Source organism: Orycteropus afer, unplaced genomic scaffold (assembly GCF_000298275.1).
Source record: "Orycteropus afer afer isolate SDZICR_OR568_19922 unplaced genomic scaffold, OryAfe1.0 scaffold00144, whole genome shotgun sequence".
NCBI classification, from domain to species: domain Eukaryota; kingdom Metazoa; phylum Chordata; class Mammalia; order Tubulidentata; family Orycteropodidae; genus Orycteropus; species Orycteropus afer.
In genome coordinates this window covers 1,107,377-1,126,607 of record NW_006921731.1, presented here as the reverse complement: position 1 = coordinate 1,126,607, position 19,231 = coordinate 1,107,377, and the positions used below count along the sequence as shown (strand labels likewise).

The window sequence follows — 19,231 nt, the reverse complement described above, 5'->3', positions numbered from 1 at the left end:
TCTGGTTAGCAGTCAAGTGCTTTAGCCACTATGCTAGGAGTATACTCTTCAAAAATGCTAATGAAAGAAAAAGAAAGGCTGAGGAGCTGTTCCCTTTTAAAGGAGACACAGGAGGCCAGACAACACAACACAGTGCAGAGTCCTGGACAGGAGGGCACTGCTGGGACCACTGAGGAGATCAGAGTATGGAGAGTCTGTATTATCACAGTATAAGAATAAGGTGTCAATAGAGTGCCTGGGTAGTGCATGGATAATGTGCTTAACTGCTAACTGAAAGGTTGGAAGTTCGAGTTCACCCTGAGAGTCCCTGAAAGAAAGGCCTCGTGATCTACTTCTGAAAGATCACAGCCATTGAAATCACTACTGAGCATAGTTCTACTGACACACATGGAGTTGCCATGGGTTGGAGTCACTTGGACAGCAGCTGGTTATTGGGTCAATGCTAAATGTCCTGAATGTGATGACTGTGCGGTGCTCATGCAGGAGAACATCTTTGTTCTTAGACACATGGGATGTATGAAGGGAAAGGGAGCACTGTGTTTGCCTGAGGGAGAGAGGTCTCAAGTAAGACCTGCAGGTCTGAAAGACAGCAAATGGGGCAAAATGCCAATCATAGTTGAACCAGAATGAAGCTACTCAGGTGTTCTTTGTATTACTCTTGCAACTGTTCTGAAAGTTTGAAATTATTTTCAAATGCAAAGTCAAAAAAAAAATAGACCTACATCCAAGGTTGCACACCATAGCCTACCCATATGTTGCTTAATCCACACAAATTTTTCAAACCATGAACATTCTTGTCCGTATTTGAATATCTGGAGATTGTATAGGAAAATCTGGATTTCTGATCCTTGCAGAGTAAGAATTTCAGCCATACTGGGCTGGTGGTCCTGCAACAACAATGGAAGCAGCCATGGCCCTGGTTTGGTACTCATGCCTGTTTACAACCCTGCCTGGCTATGGAGATGTGTGTTTGTGATTCCTGAATATCCCTACTCTGTCTAGTCTGAAGATACATCAAACACAGGCTTGTGTCTGCCTGTCTGTTCTGGGGCTAGAGTATTTATCAGGCCTTTATGATTTCTGTTGTGCTAAGAGCATTCAATTCATCTGAGCCTTTCTGGAGGCTGGGCTGTCCCCATTTGCCAGATGGGAAGACTGAGGTGCTGAGAGATGTGCCCAAGGTCATAGTCTGGCACAGGGCTGGAATCCACATGGCCCCTCACACTCACATGGCTCACATAGGACTGTTGTATCTGTTCATGCATGTGGTCCCCACAACAGCCCTGTGGGGTAGGCAGGAAGAAGGGGCCCCCCAACATTTGTACAGACCAATATTTGCAGGTTCAAATTGGTGAAGAGACCTGTCTAGGGTCACATGGCCAGGGCATGGCTGGGCCAAGTGACCTCCGAACCAGACTGTTCATTGCCCTATTCTCTGTAGAGCAGTATGTTCAATGGCACAGGGGGCTTCTGACCATTGTGAGGACCCTGCGGGTGCTGCCTGGTCCCTCTGTACCTTCTGAGGGTCATCTGACCAGAAGGCCCAGCAAGGCAACCTAGCACAAGTAAAGAGTCCATAGTGCCTGATCATGTGCAGGAATGAGCTTCCAAATGGCATTTATCTGGGGAGCCCAAGGCACTGAGGATAAGACCAATCAAGGAAAGCTCCCTGGAGGAGACCTAGGCAGGCCTGAAGGGGGTTGAGTTGAATGGTGGAGAAGAGGCGGCAGTCCAGAGAGATAGGAAGGGTTGGCATATGCAGGACGGGAGAGAAGGGAGGGAGGAAATGGACATATCTGGAGGCTGCATACTTCAATGCCACCTCATGAGTCATTCCATTTTATAGGTAAGCAAATGAAGGCTCAGAAAGGGTAAGAGCTTGTCCATCATCCCCCAGCCAATGAGGGATAGAATCAGGATTTGAACCCAGCTCTATTTCATGTTCAGATTCAGGCTCCATCCAAGGAATGAGGAATGGAGCTAACCTGTTTGAGCATCCATGTGTGGGTGCTAAGCAGGGGCTTCATCTATATCCTCTCCCAATGCTACCCCCATTGTCCTCATAGGTAAACTGAGGCTCAGAGAAGTGAAGCACTGTGCCTGAGGCCACACAGTAAGTTCATTGTAGTGCCAGCATCTGGCTCAGCCTGGTGTGGCTCTCTGCTCTCTCTATAACCTCTCATAGTTTATTTTTTCTCACCTCTGGCAAACCATACCTGGGCCTCTGAAGTATGTAGGGCCCAGGGAAAGGAGCTGGGAATGCCCTCCTCCTATAACCTCAGAGTCTCAAGATCCCAGCAGCTCAAGCCTCTCTGGCGAGAGGATCAATACAGAAGCACACTCTGGCAGTGGCCTCCATGGCTGTGTAAGACCAAGGATGGATGAGGTTCTATAAGAATGAGATGAGTTAGACATCTGTGTGTGTGGTGGGACTGTGGGTAGATTTTTTTTTTTGTTTTAATAACAGTTTATTGTGTTTTTGTTGAAGGTTTATACAGCAGTTTAGGTTCTGATTCAACAATTTCTGCACAAGTTGTTCAATGATATCAGTTACATTCTTTACAATGTGCAAATATTGTCATTATTTCTGTTCTAGTTTCATTTCCATTAATCTAGTTCCCTGGCCCCTAACATTTTTATCTTTGTTTTAATGTAATTGTTGGCCTTTTGGTGTCATATAGGTGGTTTTTCAAAGGCTCACAGTACTCACAGGTGATATTATTTTCTGAGCTAAAGTGTTATTTACCTACAAGGTGACCCAGGAGTTAGTTTCAGTTACTGCAGGTGGATTTAGTTCTTTATTGTATATGAGATGGTTTGTAGAGTGGGAAATTCAATCAATACATGTACTTGTGCCTGAGTGGCCCCATCACAGTGTGGGATGGCATAGGTGAAAATGTGGGTCCCAGCTGGTAAGGGGTGACTGCCACGGGGCTGAGGATAGTGGTGGTCACAGAGGACTTCATGGGGGAGGTGGAGACTGAGCAGATGGGCAGAGTTAAATGAGCAAAGAGGAAAGGAGAGAGTAGTCTGAGAGGGAATCTCTTCAGCAAAGGTAGGGTGGACAGGATGGAAGAAGATGGGTTTACAGTGCAAGAAGAAGGCCCAGAACCAAAGCAAACTCACTGCCGTCGAGTTGGATCTGACTCATAGCGACCCCTCCTTGGGTTTCTGAGGTGTTATCACTACAGAAGTATATTGCCCAACCTTCCTTCTGAGGAGTGGCTGGTGGGTTTGAACTGCCAGCCTCTTGGTTAGTAGTCAAATGCCTTAGGCGCTATGCCACCAGAGCTCCTACAGGGCTGGCACCAGGCTGGAATCCACATGGCCCTCATACTCACATGGCTCACAGAGGACTGTGGCATCTGTTCATGCATGTGGTCCCCACAACAGCCCTGTGGGGTAGGCAGGATGAAGGGGCCCCCCAACATTTGTCGGTCACAGAACCGTAAATCTGTGAATCTCCGGGCTGGGACAGGCATTGAACATAATACCTACTCAACACTTGGGCTCACTAGGCAATAGCCCCACCCACAGCTTGTGGGGTCCTGTTCATCCACAATCAGTGCTGGGGAATTTACTACCATTCAGTCAGTTTCTTTTGTTCTAGAGTGGTCCTGACTATTAGAATGCTTCTCTTTCCAAATAGCGTTCTATTGAATTGACTACTCACTGTTCTGTCTTTCCCTCACAAGCTGCTGTGGCTAAGCCACCCTTCTTTGCCCCTCCCTATGCTCCTATAATTGTGTTTCTGAATGTCAGCACTGTGGACTCACAGTTTGGTCCCTGCCTAGTTTCATCTTCTTCAGTCTAGTTCATCCTGTGTGCTGTGGTGATCTTTCTGGATCCTGACTCTTGCTTTCTTTTTGCCACCCTCTCTGCAGTCGTGGTCCCTGGCAGCCTGATGGACACAATTCCCAATGTGCAATAGGGCAGAAACCTTCTCCCAGACTGCCAGAAACCTAAGAGTCAGCTCCAGTACTCGCTGCCATTAAGTCGACTCTGACTCATGGTGTGCCATGTGTGTCAGAGTAGAACTGTGCGCCATAGGATTTCCAATGTTTGGTTTTTCAGAAGTAGATTGCCAGCTCTTTCTTCCAAGGTGCCTCTGGGTGGACTTGAACTTCCCACGTTTTGGTTAGCAATCAAACATGTTAACTGTTTCCACCACCCAAGGAATTCTAGAATCAGTACACATATACCTGAATCCCCTGGCTTCTGCACACCCTTCTCTATCTTGTCCACAAGGACATCACAGAAGGCCTTGGTCTATTCCATTTACCTGAGCTTCCAGGCCAGCCGAATACTCAAGACCAAAGCTGGTTGGTTTGGTTTGGCTTTGGGGGTCCCATAGTGGTTTCCTGTGATCACTCTTTTCTTTTACCAGTGCTCATAAACCACCCACTTTAACTAATGTTGACCCATCAGCCTGGGCTTCACAGGATTCACTGAGACTTTTGGTGAGACTGGGAATGCCGTTTGTCTGTTCTCTAGCCCTGTAGCCCTTCCCCACCCACAGGAGTCTCTGTCTTGTGATCTCTTAGCCTCCTGGGATTTTCATACCCCTCAGACATCTGCACCCCTCCCCAGTTAACAAGGCTTCTCCTTGACAGAGAGCAAGGGACATAGAGCCCAAGCAGCCCTCCCTGAGTCCTCTGTCTCTCCCTGAGCTCCTCCTCACTCTCCTCCTGCCCCTCTCCTCTGCCCTCAGCTTTGTTTTTATTTTTGGCATTTCTGTTCTCTTTAGGAGTCCCTGGGTGGTGTAAATGCTTAAGCACTTGACTACCAGCTGAAAGGTTGGTGGTTCGAACCCACCCAGAAGTGTCTTGGAAGAAAGTCTTGGTGATCTATGGAAAAATAAGCCATTGAAAACCCTACAGAGCACAGTTGTACTCTGTACACAGGGGTCACCATATTTAAGAATTGATTTGATGGCAACTAACAACAATAACTGCCCTCTTTGGGACCTCTTGTCCCTGCTTGGTGACCCTGCTACCCCTGGGCAACCCCCCTAGGCTGGGCAACTTCCTGTCCATCTCTCCCTCATCTGCATCTCTTACAGGGTCTCTCTGTACTTGAGCCTGCCTCCTTGGCTGGTTTGTGATGCCCAGGCCAGTGATTCTGAGTATTTCTCTCCTCTGCCTCCTGCCAGGTAGCTCTATCTCCTCTGCCTTCTCTGAACTGTCTGGAACCTTCATCACAAATCCACGCAGGCCCAGTGCCTCCCCATGGCTTCCACAGATCCCGATGACCTAGCCACTTCTGCCAACCAAGTCATCCCACAGTTTATTGAGCCTCATGAGACCCAAAATTCATGAAGACATCCAAGGCCTTCAACTATCTCCCAATCAGACCCCAGGGCCTTTGCACTTGTTATTCTCTCTGCTGGAGTGCTCTTTCTTCTCACTGTTCGGGTTTCAGCTCAAATGCTACCTCCTCAGACAGGCCTTCCCTGACCAACTAAGACCCCTGTGGATCTCTACCTTATTACAATGGCATACTCTCTTCATCTGACTTATCACTATCTGAAATTACCTGACATATTTGTTTGCATGCTCCTTTATTATGTCTCCTTTATTAGATTGTAAGCTCCAAGAGGGCAGGGACCTTGCTTGTCCCATTAACCACTGGCATACAATAGGTACTTAATAAATGTTGAATGAAAATGTCCCAGATAAATAAATGTCCTTGCCCCAATTCTTATTCCTTTCTACCATCCCACCCTGCAGACCTGTTGATCTTCCTCTTTATGTTTCCAGAACATTCCACAGTCCTTCAGACCTCTGTGTCTTTACACATAGTTGCCTCTGTGAGGAGTGCCCTTTTTCTACATCTCTCTTTGGTGAACTCCCACTCACCCTTTAAAACCTAGTTCAACATCACCTCCTCTGGGTAGCTCTGCCCATTCCCCAGGGCTGAGTTAGGGAGACCTTCTAGCCTTTCTCATGACACCTTCCTCTCACCTCTCTGCTGGAATTAGCTATTTCCACGTGTGCCTATCCTCGTGGCTGGGGTTAGGTCTGAGTCATGGTGTGGGAGGAGGTCCCAGCACCCAGCCTGGTGCCCGGTCCAGAGCAGTGGTTCAGAGGATGTTTGCTAACCATCGTTGGAAAGCAATTGTTGTCTGTTGGAAAAAATTGTTGGAAAACAAATTCTGGATGTCTCTGTGGGGAAGGTGTCTCACCTGGCTGGTACCTCATCCCCGTGAGGTCTCCCCACCAGCACTCTTGCAGCAACCAGGGTGAGCTTTTAAAAATGTAAACACCAGTTCTCTTTAAGACTCTGCTTAAAACACTCAGAATAATCTCCAAACTCCTCACCTGGCCCAAAAGGTCTGACATCTGTCTCCTCAGTCCTTTCCATCTTGCTCACAATCCTCCAGCTACAGTCCTGGCTCTGAGCCTCTGCCTTTGCTGTTCCTTCTGCCTGTGCACTATTCCCCAATATTCAAAAGGCCAGATCCTTCTCATCCTCATACCTTGGCTCACATGCTGCCTCCCCAAGATGCCTTCCCCCACCTCTCCAGTCACCTGCCTCCCATTGCCCTGTTTTATTTTCTTCAAACACCTATCATCCTCTAGAATTTTTGCATTGCCTCTCTTTCCTTACTATAATGCAAGCTCCTGAGGGCTGGGGCCTCACCTACCTTCTTCACTGTTATCTCCCCAGCACTTGGCCTAGTGCCTTAAACCTAGTAGGTGTCACTGGAGTGATTCCTTCATGTTTTTGATGACAACAGGCTTCAACTTTTGATTTTTTCATAAACCAAGTAACTAGAACATTGTTCCATAAGGGCAGGGTTTTTTTGGTCAATATTTTCACTGTGGGTATCCTCAGGGCCTAGAGCAGTGCTGAGCTCACAGTAGGCACATTTGTGGGGGAAAAGGGAAGGAGTTCTTGTGAAGGCTGAGCTGGCCAGAGATCCCAAAGCCAAAGACCAAAGTCTCCAGGCCCATCCAGCCTTAGGGAGGGGAAACATAGATGGCCCTCTCCCTTCACATGAGGGTGGGACTGGGAGTGAGCCCACTGCCAGCTAGTCACAGCTCACCTGACAGCAGCATGGGGTCCTTGTCCACAGACTTGCGCACCTGGTCAGACTCTCCAGTCAGGGAGCTTTCATCAATCTTGAGGTCATTGCCCTGGATGAAGAGGCCATCAGCAGGGAGGAGGTCACCTGGTAGGAGGAAGGGCAGGGAGTCAGCAAGGTCTAAGGTGCTGGAGAGGCTAGAACTTTCCCTTTTGGGGTGATTACGAGGAAAGGCTCATCAGTGGGGAACAGATGCCTAGAGCTCTCCGGGTGCAGCAACCAAGATGGCACCTGTTCCAGGCCAATATGCAGCTAAAGACTGGGGCCAAGGTGAATGGTCCAAGGCCTGGAGGGCTGAGGTTGGGTCTAGTAACAATCTCAGCTCAAGTATAAACTTTATAGTTTACAAAGTGCTTCTCTTGGCCTGGCTTGGATTTGGGGTTAAGTTTTCTTAATCCTGAGAATTTTGAATTTAAAGATCCATTCTTTTCTAGTCTCCTCTGTGGTTTGGGGAAATTCTGAGAAGACCCCAAGACAAGCACATTATCAGGGAAACTAAGACAGACCCCTACGGCTAAGTGAAGAGGGCCACTACACTCCTCCTCCACCCTATGCCTTCTGCTTCTATTTACCCAGGATGTATTTCCTCTAAACCTTTGGTGCCAGCCTGCCCACTTTCTCTATGGGCCCAGAATGTTTGCTCATCCACTTCTGCTCCCTCTAACACTTTCTTTAGCCCAATCACCATCTGTTGACAGCCAAATTAGGGATGGTAACTAGATTCTATCTCATAAGTCTATTCTGTGTATTAGTGGTTCTTGAAGTGTAGTGTTGACAAAGCTTCTGAGGTTGTATCTAGGTTCTGCACTGTGGTTGATTAGTGATGTCTGCCATGGGTAAAGATTTGGAAAGTGGTGGCACATGTGCTATGTATTAATCATTTCTTATTTAAATGGATTCTGGAATCTTACCTCCTCCAGGAAGCACCATCTGACCTCCTGAAGGATCTCTTAAGACATCTTGGCTGGGGATCAGCCTTCAAGGACCTACCCTGGGATGTTTTCTCTGGCTCTGCTGTGCTCCTGGCACAGCTCACATCTCTCTAGATTCCAGCTCTATAACCTGATGTTATGGCTAGGACACTTACCATATTTGATCTGGGCGATGTCCCCTACCACAATCTCGGCCACAGGGATCTGGACCACCTGATTGGCCCGGATCACAGTAAACTTCTGCTCCTGCTCGATGCGGCTCTGCAGGCCTCGGAACTGTTTCTCTTTGCTCCAGTCATTAAAGGCCGTGACAAGGACCACGCAGATGACCGAGAGGAGGATGGCAGCCCCTTCTATCCAGCCTGCCTCCGCCTCCCCTTCATCCTCTGCCCCACCCTGGGCCGTCGCACATCCTGCAGAAAGCAGAAGGAAGCAGGCAGGGTGGGGTTAGCTAGGCAAGAGGGGCCTCATGGGTCTGGATTTAAATCCCAGTTCTGCCAAGTAACAAACACTGATAACCAGAAGGATAAAACCAAAAAAACCCATTGCCATTGAGTCAATTCTGACTCATAGCAACCCCCACTGGGTTTCCAAGGCTGTAAATCTTTATGAAAGTACATTTCCCAGTCTTGCTTCTGTGAGCGGCTGGTGGGTTTGAACCACCAACCTCTGGTTAGCAGTCATATGCCTTAGTCACTGTGCTACCAGAGCTCCTTAACCAGAAGGATAGTGATCTGTATATCCAGTGCTTCCACCAGCCACTCAGAAGAAAGGCTGGCCAATCTACTTCTATAGTGATTCCACCTCAGAAACCCAAGGAGGGGTCCCTATGAGCCGAATTCGACTCAACAGCAGTGAGTTTTTTTTTTTTTTTCTATGTGCCAACTCCTGTGCAAAGTGGATCATCTCCTAAGGTACTCACTTTTCCCATTTCACAAATGTGGAAACTGAGGCTTCTGAGAGAAGCCAAGTGACTCACCTGAGCTAGGAAGTGCCAGTAGGGAGGTAGGATTTGAACCCAGGCAGTCAAGCTGCAAAGCTCACCTCTTAGCTACTTCAATTTCCTGTCTCTGTTCTAACTGTGAGCTCTTGAGTAAATGACATTACCTTTCTAGCCTCAGTTTTCTCATCTGTAAAGAGAGAAATATTCTTTATCTCAGAGACCTATTGTGAAGGTTGACATTTAATGATGAAATAAGTCAGACATAAAAGGACAGATATGGCATGATCCCACTTTTATAACTATCTAGAACATTTTTGAACATTTCTCTCTTCATACTCATTGAACACTAAAGGTGGATAAGGTAGCAAACTTTTGTATATGTTGCACTATAATAAAATGAAAAAAGAACGAATGAAGTGAGGTCTGTGACAGAACTAGCAGAGAGGACAGGGCTTATTGTAATTTATGAAAAGAGAAAACATGAGGTTGGAACAGAAAGAAGGTAACCCATATTGCATGTGCTGTAGGATCTGTTATGGGTTGACTTGTGTGTCCCAAAATATATGTTGAAGTTCTAAATGCAGGTATCTATGAGTGAGACTTTATTTGGAAATAGTGTCTTGGCGGATATTGTCAACTTTAGGTGAGATCATTAGGGTGAGGCCTAATCTACTGTGACTGGTGTCGTTATGAAAAAGAGACAGAGAGAGAAGATGGCCATGTGAAGACGGAGACAGGGATTAGCGTTACGCATCTATAAGCAGTAAGCACTTGGCTGCAAACCAAAAAGTTGGCCGTTCAAACCCACCCAGCAGCTCCACAGGAAAAAGACTTGGTGATTTGTGCCTGGAAAGATTAGAGCCTAGAAAAGCCTATGAGGCAGTTCTGCTCTGTCACATGGGGCCTCCATGAGTCAAAGTTGACTCCATGACACCCAACAATGACAACACCTTAAGCCAAGGAACAAGGCAGCTTACCAGCAACACTAGAAGCTAGGAGAGAGGCTTGGAGCAGATTCTCCCCCAGGGTAAGGCCCTGCAAACACCCTGACTTTGGGCTTCTAGTCTCCAGAACTGCAAGATCTTAAATCCCTATTGTTTTAAGCCATTCAGTTTTTGGTACTCTGTTACAGCAGACACAGGAAACTAGGACAGGCTCTAAATTGCAGTTTGCTGACACCATCTCCTTCAGGTCTCTAAGCAGCAAGGCTGGGGCGGGAGCCACAGTAACAGGCCTGCTCTCAGAGGAGCTGGTTCTAATGTCGCTGCTGCCACCATAAGATCCCAGGTGAGTCATCACCTCCCTGAGCTGCAGTGTCCTCATCTGCAAAATGGGCAACTGTGACCACTTCCTGGGGCCTGAGGAGAGGAAGGGGATGCTTGGGCCCAGTGCTCAGTAAACAGGAGGTACTGAGTGAGCCCTTGTTGGACTTGAGTGAAGTGATTGAGGTCCGCAACACAGTGAGGGCACTGCCACCTCGAATGGTGAGCTGCTTGTCTGACCTAGAGGTCACCCTGCATCCTACCCCCTCTCACCATTGAATCACCCAGCCTGGGCCCCCAAACTGCTTGAGGCCTGCCAGGCCCTTGGGGTGAGCAGAAAAACATGAGACCTCGCCCCCCCAAAATAAGCCTCAGACTCAAAGGAAGGGCCTGCTGTGCTGTGTTGAGCCTTGAGGTCTCCCAAGTCCCTCTATATACACCCTTCTCCCTGCATCCCCACAAGGATCCAGAGAGCGAGCAGGGATTATTCCCATTTACAGATGAGGAAACTGAGTCCCCGAGAGGTGAGTGCCACAGCCAAGACTAGTCCAGGCCCTTTTCTCCACTGGGGCACGGGGAACAGCAACGTCCATAGAAATTGACCCCAAGCAGCATCTGACCGCTCATCCCTGGAGAACTCACAGTGGTTCCTTCTATCAGGGCTAGGCAGGGGGCTGCCAAATCCTGAGGTCTACTGTGTGCCAAGTGCTCACTTTTATCCTCAAGCTGGCTGGGAGAAGGGAAGCAGCTCAGAGAGGGGAGGTGACTCATCCAAGATCACTTAGCAGACCTGGGGTTTGAATATAGGTCTCAGAATCTGCGTACTGCCCACTGCCCTCTCTGCCATGTGCTGGCCTCACAAGGTAAAGTAGAACATGTTTCCAAAGATTCATGGCCCAGCATCTGGAAGTCCAATTTCAAGAGACTCCAGAGATGTCTAGGTAGCCAGGGGTAAGAAGAAACATGGCAAGAACGCCAAGTGGTACCAAGGAATGTTTTTGAGCTCTCGGTGTATGAGTGGGTTGGGCTCAGGTGCTGGCACCAAGCTCTGGAAGGTGCAGAGCCATTTTGGCCGAGCAGTGGGGGTTGCTGGAAAATTCCACATCTCAATTCTGAACCAGCCACTCCCCCAAGGCCAGTAAACAACCATGCCATTGAAGCCATCTTTTGTTTTCCTTTGAGAGTTTCAGACTCTTCCAGTAATTTTAAAGGGTTTAACTGGATCATCCTTGAGTGGTGATAATAATCACAATTGTGTTAATGATGACTGACATGGATCTTAGCAGGGGGCTGTCTGCTGTGGGGCTGCCCTGAGTTTGAATCAATCCCAGCCGCTTGCTACTTAACTGCTGTGTGCCCGTGAGCTAGCTACTACTTCAGTTTTCTCATCGGCAAGATGGAGGTAATCATGGCCTCACAAGGTGGTTGAGAGAATAAAGGCCCATGGCAGTGAACACCCAGTAAATGCTCAGGTAAAGCTTGTTATTGTTGTTGTTATTTGCCATTGAGTCGGACCTGACTCATAGTGACCCCTCCTTGGGTTTCCAAGGCGATATCACTACGGAAGTAAATTGCCCAACCTTTCTTCCGAGGAGTGGCTTAGCTTCATTGATTTTCCCAGTGTATGGTGGCATTATTGCATTCAAATGTCACAGCTGGGCTACTCAGAGCCTCAAGCTCCATGTTACAGGGGGTTTCTGGTGGATTTCAGCAGCATGTGATGGTTGGAAGAGAGGAACTAGGAGACGGTACCCTGTACCATACACGAATGACATCAGTAGAGGCCCTGAAGACCTGGAAACACAGGTCAACCTCAATAAATAGAAGTCCAGTACATAGAAATGTGATCTCTTGGGGTTCCAGGAGAGTGGTTTGAGACACAGAGCCCAATGCTTTACTTTTCAGGACTTATGATATTCCTGGACCCCTTGCCACATGCTCTGTAAATGGGAAGGCTGTCATTTTACTTTTGTGTACTTTGTCAATGGCTCCCCATTAGTGCAGATATGGAACATTTAGGACACTTAGAGGTAGCCCAGGCCAACAGAAAGCCTTCAGACTCTGGAATTGGAAAGATCTGGCTCTTTTGTGTGGCCTTGGGCTAGTGACTTGGCCTCTCTGATCCTCAGTTTGGATAGCTGCAAAGCGGGATGGGTTCAGGGGCTTCGTGAGCCTGAGGGCTAGCAAGGGCCTGGCACATGGTAGGTTCACATTATCATTGGTCCTTTCCAAAGACTGGCTTCTGAATGCCAGGGACCAAGGGGCTGGGTGGGATTCCTACCCTGCTCCCTCTGCTCCCAGCCCTGCCTGCTGCTCTTGCTGATTCGATACCAAACACCCAAGTTGCCAACAAAAGCCAATTAACTTTCATCTCCCCCTGAGAAGTGTCTGATGGTCACATGGTGCCCTGGGATGGCACAGAGCTGGCACAAAGATCACTGGATATGCATACACCTGGAGTGATCATTCTGCAGCTCCTTGGGAGGTGAGCTGGTTGGAGTGGACCGTTCATCTCATCACAAGATGCTCTTGGGCCTCAACCCCACAACTTTCAAGGACCAGTAGGGCCCTGGTATTCTGGGCAGCGGGACATTCCTGTCTCATTTGTCAGTGATGATGGGGACACACCCTGGTCATCTGGGGCTAGACAGACCTCCCACCCTCTTACCCCTCTGTCCAGGGAGGATGCCTGTAATCCTTATTTAGTGGTAATTGTAGGTATGACTTGTTCATTAAGTGTTTCAGTGTGCCTGGCACTATGCTGACTGCTTTATATGAAAGAGCTCTCAAAATTCCCAACAGCCTTATAAGGAGGCTCTTTTCTATGCCCATTCTATAGAGGAGGAAGCTGAGGCTCAGAGAGGGTAAGCAACTTGCTCATGGTCACACTGCCAGTGAGTGGTAGGTTCCAGAGCTTATACTCCTAACCATGGGGCTATGCTGCCCCTTCTGCCCCAGGAGGCTGTAAGGATTTGATGATGCAGTAGGGTGGAAAGTGCTTAGCACAGGGCCTGGCACCCAGGGCGAGGGGTTCAGGGCTTCTGGAGCCGTCTTCCTCCCTCCTCACACTTTGGCTTCCATTTCCTGCTCTCGAAATTAAAGCTGGGAATCCACCCTCCTTTTTGATTCCTTCTCTAAGCCTTGGAAAGGAGCTCTGGTGGCACAGTGCCTAAGGCATATGACTGCTAACTAGAAGGTTGGTGGTGCAAACCCACCAGTCGCTCCATGGAAGGAAGAAGGGGTAATCAACTTCTGTAAAAAATTACCACCTCAGAAACCCAAGGGGTCGCTATGAGTTTGAACTGACCCGATGGCAGTGGGTTTGTTTTATTTTCTGTGCCTTGGAGAGCTCTCAAATGCTGCCACCAGAGGAGGGGACCAGGATGTGGCTCTGCTACAGCCACAGGGGGAGGGGCCCCTGAACAAGGGAGATGGCAGGCCTGCTCCTCTTGGGACCATCCAGCAGCTAACTATTGGGCTGGAGTCAGTCCCCACAGAGACCTGGTGGGGAGGAGCTGGAAAGCAAGTGGAAGGGCAAACAGCTCCTCAGATCACGTGTTCATCATCTCCCCATTCTACAGATAAAGACGGGAAGGCCAGAGAGAGGAAGCAGACAGACTGCCAGCCATGCTTCCCCACAGGGGCACTGACAAACAATGTGCTCCATGAACAATAACTGGTGGCGTAGTGGGTAAGGCATTTGACAGCTAACCAGAAGGTCAGCGGTTCAAACCCACCAGCTACTCTGCAGGAGGAAGATGGGGCAATCTACTTCCATAAAGATTTACAGCCTTGGAAACCCCATGGGGGTTGTTATGTGAGAACTGGCTCCAGGAGTGGGTTTGGTTTGTTTCAGTGGGTAGGAACAATTTATTGCATCTGCACATGGGATGGTGCCAGGACCTGGATATCTCCACTCAGAATCTGGCTGCTCACTGAGTGCCTAAGTTACCAGCAGGATAGTCTGTAGGAGTGAACCCTGCAGTGAGCCCCTCCCTCTGGTGCCTGCAAAGAGGATCACATTTGAGCCAAAGGGCATGGAATGGACAGAAATGGATAGGGTGGGAGGAGGGGTGGAAAGAGAATGAGGTGGGACAGCCAGCCTCAGATGGTTCCCCCTGCTCCTATGGAGTCATGCCATTCCCACTATTCCCAATATTTACTGAGTGCCTACTGTGTGCCAGAAACATTCACCTCATTCAATTCATTCCTTGGTATGTGTCAGGCTCTGTTCTAGATATAGTAGTGAATGAGGCAGACTTGGTTTCTGCCTTTATCGAACTGACAGACTTGTAGAAGCATCAAAAAATAAACAGAGATAAATATACAAAAGAAATTGTAAATTGTAAGAACAATCAATGGCAGAAAGGAAGGTGAGGCTATGACAGAGGATGGCCAAAATTAAAATTGAGGGCTGGGTGAGCCTCTATGAGAATACAACATTTAAGTCAAGACCTGAAGAATGATTGAAAAAGAATGAGGTAAAGGGTGGCAGGGCAGAAAAGCATTCTAGGAAGTGGGAACAGCAGGTACAAAGGCCCTGAGGCAGGAAGGAGCTCAGAGCACAGAAGGCTGTGAGTGAGAGCCTGAAAGAGGCACAGGAAGGATTGTAGATGTGGGCAAATCCCTGGGTCCTCCTGATCCAAGGTTGAGTGTGGGCTGGTCTGTTCCAAATTATCCATCTTTCTTGCCTCAAAATGGCATCTGGAGTTGAAAAGGCAGGGGGAAAAAATCTATCTAGTAGTTTATCAAGTGACCAATGCCACAGTAGGGCAGCTGGGGTTCCCTGCACCTGAGTGGTTAGACCTGAGGCAGTGTTACAAGGTAAAGGGTAAGAGGACACCTGAACATCCAGGGTGCCATGGCCTCCCCTCCAAGAGGCCCACCCACAGCCACTATTTTTACCTGCAGAACACCTTGTTCCTGGAAACAATTCCTGCCGCCCCTGATGCAATGGGCGAAGAGACGAGGAAGGAGAAGGAAGAGGAAGAGTGAGCAGGCCCAGCTGTGGTCTCCTCTGGGGTCCCCCTTGGATGGAGGAGGGACAGAATCTGGAGCTTGTGACCACAAGGGGCTAAGGTACCTGCAGCTGCTCCTCAGGTCTCCCCCTGGACCTGGGTGTGGTAGAGTGTGGCCTCTCATTGCCGGTGTGACCTCTGCTTGCTCAATAGGAAAATAAGGACTCCACCTCCTTCACTGTTGTCAGGATTAAACACTTGGCAGAGGGCCTGGCATAGCATGTAGGCCCTCAAAATGGTAGAGGTTATGCTTATTAGTCAAAATGGGTCAAACCCCACACACTTTCTGAGCATTACTAAGTGCTTTCTACTGTGCTGGGAACTCTGGCACTAGGTAGTGGTCCAGGCAGGGAACTGGGAGGACTAGGTGTACCAGTACCAGCCTTGACACAAATATGCTATGTGACCTCAGACAAGTGCCCAAAGGTCTCTGAGCCAGGGTTTCTCTCAAGTAGAAAAGGATGCTGGTGATGGACTCTTAGGCAACAGAGTGCCCTGCAGCACCCAGCCTTCCATGTCTGCTCTTTTGCAGGTAGGATTATCATCATCTCAGTTTTACAGAGGAGGAGATGGGACTTATCCAAGGCCATACTCCAGGAAGTGAGAGAGCTTGGACTCAAACCTGAAGTTTGAGGATCCTCCTGACCCCACTCAGTCCCTCTCAGGAGGGGTCATTGACCCAGATGGTCCAGCCCAGTCTGCCTCTGGTGATTAAGGGGAGAACGATGAGCTAAATCCCCATAGCAAGGCCTGGGAGTTAAACATTACATAAAACTAGACAGTGTGAACACATGTTAATATCACCATTAGACACGGTCGCCATGGAGCAGTGTGGTCAGTCAACACCTACTTTTTTCCATTTCTGCAAAGAAGGTTGCTGGAATTTTGATGTGGATTGCACTGAATTTATTGAATGTTTTGGGTAGTATCTTATCAATATTAAGCCTTCCATTTCACGGATACAGAATGGACTTTCATTTATTTTGGTCTTCTTTAAATTCTTTTAGTAACATTTTATAGTTTTCAGCATACAAGTCTTTACGTCCCTGGTTAAATTTAGTCTTGGGGACTTTACTCTTTTAAATGCTATTGTAAATGAAATTGCTTCCTTAATTTCCTTTTCCGATGACTCATAGCTGTTGTATAGAAACAAGACTGATTTTTTTTTTTTTTTTTTTTTTACCATATCCTGCCACTTTGGCTGATAACACATCTACTATATGCCTGGCATTGTCCTAAATTCATTGTACATTTAATTCCAATTCCTCATTGAATTAGATGAAGAAGCAGAGGTCTGACTAAACGAAACCAAACTCACTGCTGTGGAGTCAATCCTGACTCCTAGCGACCCCTCCTTGGGTTTCCGAGGCAGTATCTCTACAGAAGTAGATTGCCCAATCTTCCTTCCGAGGAGTGGCTGGTGGGTTTGAACAGCCAGCCTTCTAGCTAGCAGTCAAATGTCAGCTGGTAAATAGTTGCATCTGGATTTGAATCCACATCCCTGGCTTTTTCATCTGTAAGAGAACAGGCTTCCTCCCTAGAAGGTCATGTCTTCTGGCAGGGGCAGGGAGTTAGGGTTTGGTACAGCAGTGGTGTTGGACTCATTGGCTTCCTCTAACCTGAGGAAGTCTCAGATGTCTTTCATCTCTGCCATTTGAGGGTGTCCCCACTGAGTCAAGACTGGCCGGGCCCCAGCCCATGTCTTTGCTGAGCACCTCTGCGCAATGCCCCTGCTCATTCAGAGCTCAGTTTCTGACCTGAAATTGGGGTGGGGGTGGGGGGCTACTGTGTGCTCAGCCTGCACCAGAGCTCTGTGCCGGGATATGAGTTCTGGGGCACCACAGGAGAATGTCATGTGAGTAATCAAACTGAGCGAACTCACAAATTGGACGCTGAACAGTGGAAGCTGGGGGAATATCGTCATGTTTTCTGTGAGGCCCTGCTGGTCTGCTTGCCTGCCTTCTGTTCTTTCTTTTGCTCTCACAGAGTCGGTGCTGCTTCTGCACAATTTCCTGAATGTGTTCTGGGCTCTGGCTCTGCCTGGCACCTGAGGTTTGGATTTCCCCATTCCCCTCTAGCCCATGTGCTGTCTCTTTGGGCCTGGGGGCAGGGGGCCTGAGTGGTGGTTGAGGGTGAGTACATGCATGCTGGAGCTTTACAACATGTGATTCTACAAGCTCAGATGTCCACCTCTGCTTTGCCACAGGAACACCAGAATTCTGGGTGCTGGAAAGAACATGGATGCATTCCGAGAGAGGGGGCGTACCCAGCCACAGGGGTAACAAACAGCTCTTGATTACTGAGAGTTTTATTCAACACTGGCCTCAGTGCTGAGCACTTTGCACTATTTGCACCAATCCTTACAAGAGCCCATGAGGTAGATACTGTTATCCACCCATTCAATGGATGTGGACATTGAGGTTGGAGGCATTGAGGGGTTAGCCCGTGGTCTAGGGTCAGACAGGCAGAGCTGGGACCTGAGTTCAGACTTTGAGCACTGGCCTCTGTGCCTCCTAGGAGGGTGGCAGGTGCTTGTTTGTCAAAGAGAAACCGGCTGCATTTCACGCTTTTAAACATAACTCCTCACTGCCACTACCATAGCATTGGCACGATGTCTACAGTGACTGCCCCGGTGGGCTTCTGGGGAGGGCCCTGTTAGAGTCTTTGGCCAAGGTTTTTTTTTCTCTGAGCCCCCGTTTCCTGGTTGTAAAATGGGTATAATATTGTGTTCCTGCTGTCCCTTTAAGGTGGCTGTAGGGGTCGAGTGAGGACCAGGATTTGAAGTGGCAGCGTGCGGAGGGTGTTTGGCTACAGCCAGGCATGGTCTATGGAAGGCTGTGTGCACAGGGAAGTGGGGGCAGGAAAGGAGAGCTGAGTGGGTTAAGTGGGAAGAGAGAAAGATGTCTGAGGACTTCTGCTGAGTGGGGTGCAACATAATCTTTCCCTCCTGTTCCTTAGTAAAACCAACGACTTGCCCAGTGCTTTGGAATTTTTATTTTTACATTGAGCAATGGGGCGGAGCCATGAAGTCTGAGTCTGACTTGGGTGGAAGTGGGGTGATTCTGGCAATATCAAGGGGCTGGAGCTCAGGTCAGGGCCAAGCTTGAGTGTGTGCACAACTGCCCGGGGCACAGCATGACTGAACTTAGTGTCTCAGCTAGAGATAGGACGGGCAGTGGGAAGAACCAGACAGAGCTGGGTTTGAAATCTAGCCCTGCCACCTGCAAGCTGTGAGTTTGTCAGCAAGTCTCTGGGCCTTGGTTTCCTCATCTCTTCACTGGAAGTTCGAAGAGCCACCTAGTCAGTGGGCTATGGGGAGGCTCTCTGCCACCCTACCCCCATCCTTGAGTTTAATCTTGCACTCAATCAAGTCACAGGAGGCCATTAACCTGGGTGGCAGTCCATCCATCTGAGGAAATGCAGCTGAGGGATAGGTGTCAGCTCCATCTGAGCCATGGTCTTGCTGTGTGACCTTAGCAAATCACTCTCTCCAAGCCTTGGCTTCTCTGATAATAACAGCACCTGCCCACAGGGTGGTTGTGAAGATTAAATGAAATTCTAAAAGTAAGAAGTATTATCATTATTGTTATGCTGTTGTGTTGCACCCTTAGCTTTGTTGAAGAATTATTTAAGAAAGTTATATGCAATCTTCTACATTGCTCCAAAACATTTGCAAAGAATGCTGCCTATTACACATCTCTTATAATAGCTCATGTGAAAAGTTTATCCCAGAATTCACTGCTAGGGGAAATAATATCTTCCTAAAGAACTAGTGTTTCTCCTTGTTGATAACGTGAGCTTTGAAAATCATTCTAGTTCCCTTTCTCTCTTGGCTACCAAGAAGCTCAAACCAAAACCAAAACCAGAGAGTTCCGGTAAGATGGCGGACTAGGCACAAGGACTGCAGAGACGCTCTTCAACAAAGAAAAGGGAAATCAATTAACACAGACACAGAAGATAATCTTGGACCCCTGAGCCTTGAAGGGAAG

General features: G+C 48.4%; 1 protein-coding gene across 1 annotated transcript in view; it reads right to left on the bottom strand.

Moving 5' to 3' along the window:
• The window catches only part of ATP2B2 (ATPase plasma membrane Ca2+ transporting 2), a 174,643-nt gene that overhangs the window by 73,606 nt on the left and 81,806 nt on the right, over positions 1 to 19,231 (bottom strand). The window contains exons 3-4 of the mRNA XM_007945812.2: positions 8,175 to 8,432; positions 7,049 to 7,174 (exon numbers count right to left, since the gene is read on the bottom strand). Of these exons, the coding sequence (XP_007944003.1) occupies positions 7,049 to 7,174; positions 8,175 to 8,432 (384 nt within the window). The remainder of the gene's footprint in view (positions 1 to 7,048; positions 7,175 to 8,174; positions 8,433 to 19,231) is intronic.